This window comes from Aplysia californica, unplaced genomic scaffold, assembly GCF_000002075.1.
Source record: "Aplysia californica isolate F4 #8 unplaced genomic scaffold, AplCal3.0 scaffold00034, whole genome shotgun sequence".
NCBI classification, from domain to species: Eukaryota; Metazoa; Mollusca; class Gastropoda; order Aplysiida; family Aplysiidae; genus Aplysia; species Aplysia californica.
This window is the reverse complement of record NW_004797304.1, coordinates 2,285,174-2,289,095: the sequence shown is the minus strand read 5'-3', so window position 1 is coordinate 2,289,095 and position 3,922 is coordinate 2,285,174. Positions and strand designations below refer to the sequence as shown.

General features: G+C 41.4%; 1 protein-coding gene across 1 annotated transcript in view; it reads left to right on the top strand.

The window, feature by feature from the left end:
• LOC101857004 overlaps positions 1-1,221 on the top strand; it is a 3,209-nt gene extending 1,988 nt beyond the window's left edge. Inside the window, exon 3 of the mRNA XM_005091688.3 lies at positions 810-1,221. Coding sequence (XP_005091745.2) covers positions 810-1,068 — 259 coding nt within the window. The 3' untranslated portion in view covers positions 1,069-1,221. The remainder of the gene's footprint in view (positions 1-809) is intronic.
• Positions 1,222-3,922: the final 2,701 nt, after the last annotated feature.

The following is a 3,922-nucleotide window of genomic DNA, read 5'->3' as shown; positions in this document are numbered from 1 at the left end:
GGGGGGGGGCTAAGAAATGAAAATGAGTGAAGCTGGAGTTTAAAGGTAAGGTTTGGTTGGTTCACAGGAAATGCTGAATGTGTGTGAGTACGGTATGTTTCATACACACACTCACTGTGACTCACGCACACATGCACACACAGTACCTGGATTAGGCCGTGTAGTCGCACTAAGCAAGACATTTCTAACGAGGGCCCAATGAGTAGAGCTGGGCGAAGAATCGAAACCGGAACCGGTTCCCACGATTAATTCTACGGAAGAAAAGTGTCGACTCCTTTTTACGTAAACCAACGGTCACCAGTTACCTTAATTATTAAAAATCTTCTCTTTTTTTTTTTTTGGAATTTATTTTTGAAAAATTAAAGTTGATTATTTGTAGTATTCCAAAATCAAGGCCATCCTAAATCCCGAAGATGTCCGGAGCCAACCGGGTAACCATCGAAAAAAAAAATCACATCATTAGAAAGTTAGTAATTGGGTTCGGAGTCGATTCCTACGATTCCTAGCTTGCAAGAATACGGAACCTCTCCGCCCAGCACTACCAATGAGCGTGTTTTGTTTACTGGATCTCAGGGAAATGTGGGTCATGATCAAGGATCTTATCAAACGTCTATCTTTTCTTTTTTTTTTAATCTCTCCCTCCTCTTTTTTTTCTTGAGTTTGTCACTCTCTCGTAACACCTTTAATCTTCGGCACCTGTATGACGTTATTGTGTTGCAAGTGACGCAAAACTTCTACTAGATCTAAAACTTTTTTTTTTAAACCACAGCTATACATGAACTTACAACAAAACTAATGTGTACTTTCAGAGAGGGTACCTGGGATACCGTGATGTCGGACTTCAATGGCCTGCGGTCGGAAATGAGTTCAGTTCGAGACAACGTACAAAGAAATAATTACAATCTGATGATCGGCACAATGCCTGATGGATCTACGGTCATCGCCAGAGACAACAGCAGCGGTGGTTGGCCCACTCTAGAGTTCCAAAGCAGAGACGCAAACGGAAGGCGGAGCTACCGGAAGATCCGCTACAGCTCGGGAGGGAGCTCTTCAACGGGTGGAGCTTAATTAATTCCTACAGCACAGGGCTATTTTTAGCCGCCCTCACTTCCCTCCAAAACGTGAACATCAGATTCAAAAGTTGGGGGTGGGGGTGGGGGTGGGGTTCCTGCTGTTGTCACATGACGTAATAAAGAAGGAGTGTGTCTTCTTGTTAGTAGTTATTGTCTGTGTTTGCTTTCTCAGTGAGTTTAATAATATACTCATAGACTCTCTGGCTCACCTCTTTTCCAGCCAATGCTGACGCGTCCGTATATTTGTGTTTGTTTTTGTAGAGATTTTGAGTTTGGTTTTGTTTGTTTGCTTGTTTGTTTTTGTTGTTATTTTTTGGGGTGGGTTTTTTTTTTGGGGGGGGGGGTTAAGGCATTAACAAAACTTCTAAACTGCTTTGTTTGAAGATTTGGAAGATAACTTTAAGAATATTTTCAGAGATAATAGAATTTTTTACAGTAAAAAATACCCACATGGAAAGAACAATGGCATACATCGTGGTGAAATCAGGTGCTCGTCAAAGAATTGAAATCGAAGAAGCCGACATTTTTCTGGTCATTGGTCAATTTTTTAAAAATTTTCTTCCTTTTTTTCCCCTCAAAACTTGGTATGTCAGTTTAAAAGCATATTTCTGCGTGCATTTTACTGAAAAGCGCTGACCAAAGGCACAAAAGAAAAGTAAATTTGCAATGTCCAAGGACTCTCGGGTTTTGGAATCACCAAACTTTGGCGGCCATTTTCTCGCTTAAACCCTGCACCAGGGTATAAGATAAGATAAGATAAGATAAGATCAGATAAGATCAGATAAGATCAGATAAGATCAGATAAGATAAGATAAGATAAGATAAGATAAGATAAGATAAGATAAGATAAGATAAGATAAGATCAGATCAGATCAGATCAGATCAGATCAGATCAGATCAGATCAGATCAGATCAGATCAGATCAGATCAGATCAGATAAGATAATATAAGATAAGATAGTACTTTGTTATTCCAGAGGGAAATTTTCCTTGGCTGTACAGGACCGTAAAAACACATGCTGGTATACATTCTAAAAAAATAAATTATATATATTACTCTCCTTAAAATTCAATATTTACATCAAATGCATCATTCAACCACAAGCAAGAATTTAAATAGGCCACGGACAAACAGCCTCCACCTTTCTCTGTCCCGGGCTAGCCTCTTGATGTCATTCCATGTCTTCCCACTTTTCAGTACATCGATTTCTGTGATTCTTCTCCAGGTTCCACGAGGTCTTCCCCTTGATCTCTTGCCCTGTGGGTTCCAATCCAAAACTTTCTTCGAACCGCACCCCCGTCAATAGAAAATTTCTCTAGTTTTATTCAAGAAAGATGGGTACAGTGCAGACTCTCTATTTTTTTTATAGTAGAGGGTTTTACCGCGCTCGCAACTACATAAGGTCATATGAGCGCCAAGGGGTGGGTGTCAACAGAGAAGTCCTTACAGGGAATCAGACTTAGACTGCTCACCTCTCTAGCTTCAACAGCACAAAGTCTGCTTCGACTATCAAGGCACACGGAAATAGCAGGTCTCAAGAGAGTGACAAACATACAAAAGAAGTAGAGGAAAATGACAATAGTAAGGATCAGGAAAGAAAAAGCAGCAGTTCCCTGTTGTAGATCAGGCACAGTTATGAGCGTGACATGAGTCAGCCCATTTACAATTCTACTATGCTTGAAATGTCCCCCCTTTGGGAATGGCCTAAAGACACTTCAGTCAGTGGCACTGCCCCGGGGGGTAGCCTCTCTATAACGACATCGTTGGGACCAGAAAAAAATGATCTACACTGTGTCAGCTGGTCGGGGAAAAAATTGGGTAAACCTCAAATACTGATAAGATAAGATAAGATAAGATAAGATAAGATAAGATAAGATAAGATAAGATAAGATAAGATAAGATAAGATAAGATAAGATAAGATAAGATAAGATACGATAAGATACGATAAGATAAGATAAGATGAGGTAAGATAAGATGAGGTAATGTAAGGTAAGGTAAGGTAAGATAAGGTAAGGTCAGATAAGGTAAGGTCAGGTAAGGTAAGGTAAGGTAAGGTAAGGTAAGGTAAGGTAAGGTAAGGTAAGGTAAGGTAAGGTAAGGTAACATTATAAACTCGCACCAAAAAAGTCAAGGAACAAAAATTCAAAGAAACATAACTGAAGAACAGTTTAACCGAATTTATTCACTTTTCCAAAAAAAAAGATGCTTTCGACTCTTTAGATTAAGTGTGTACAGTTTCAGATTTCGACAGCAACGAGAAGTTCATGTAAAATGAGTTTAAGTCACACTGGTCGGATTTCAAAAGTCTGAATAGCCCTAGTTCTTCATGAAAATTGTCAATAGTGGACGTAGCCACTCCGTTTGATCAAACACTCGGCACAGCGTCGACGCATGGACAGGACATGCCTTCGGAGAACTTGTTGCGGTAGGTTCTGCCACTCCTGGACGTCGAGGCAGCCCAAGAGTTGTTGAAGGTTTGTGTTGGACGATGGTTGTCCCTTATCTACCGGTCAATGTGATCCCAAATGTTCTCTATTGTGTTCAAATCCGGACGACAAGCTGGTCAGTCCATGCGGGTGGCAGCTCACTGCTACAGGAAGCCTTCCACGATGTGTGCGCGATGTGGCGTGACGTTGTCGTCCTGTAGTACAGCCTGGGGTCTAATCTGCTGCAGGAGAGGAACAACAAGGGGACGCAAGATATGTTTCCTGTACCTTGCGACGGTCAAATTGCCCTGTATATGGTACAGGGGGTCTTGTGGTGAGCTGAGAAGCCTCCTTACACCAGAACGGACCCTCCACCGTAGGGCGCCACCTGCTGGATGCACTCAGGGTGGAACAGCTCTCCT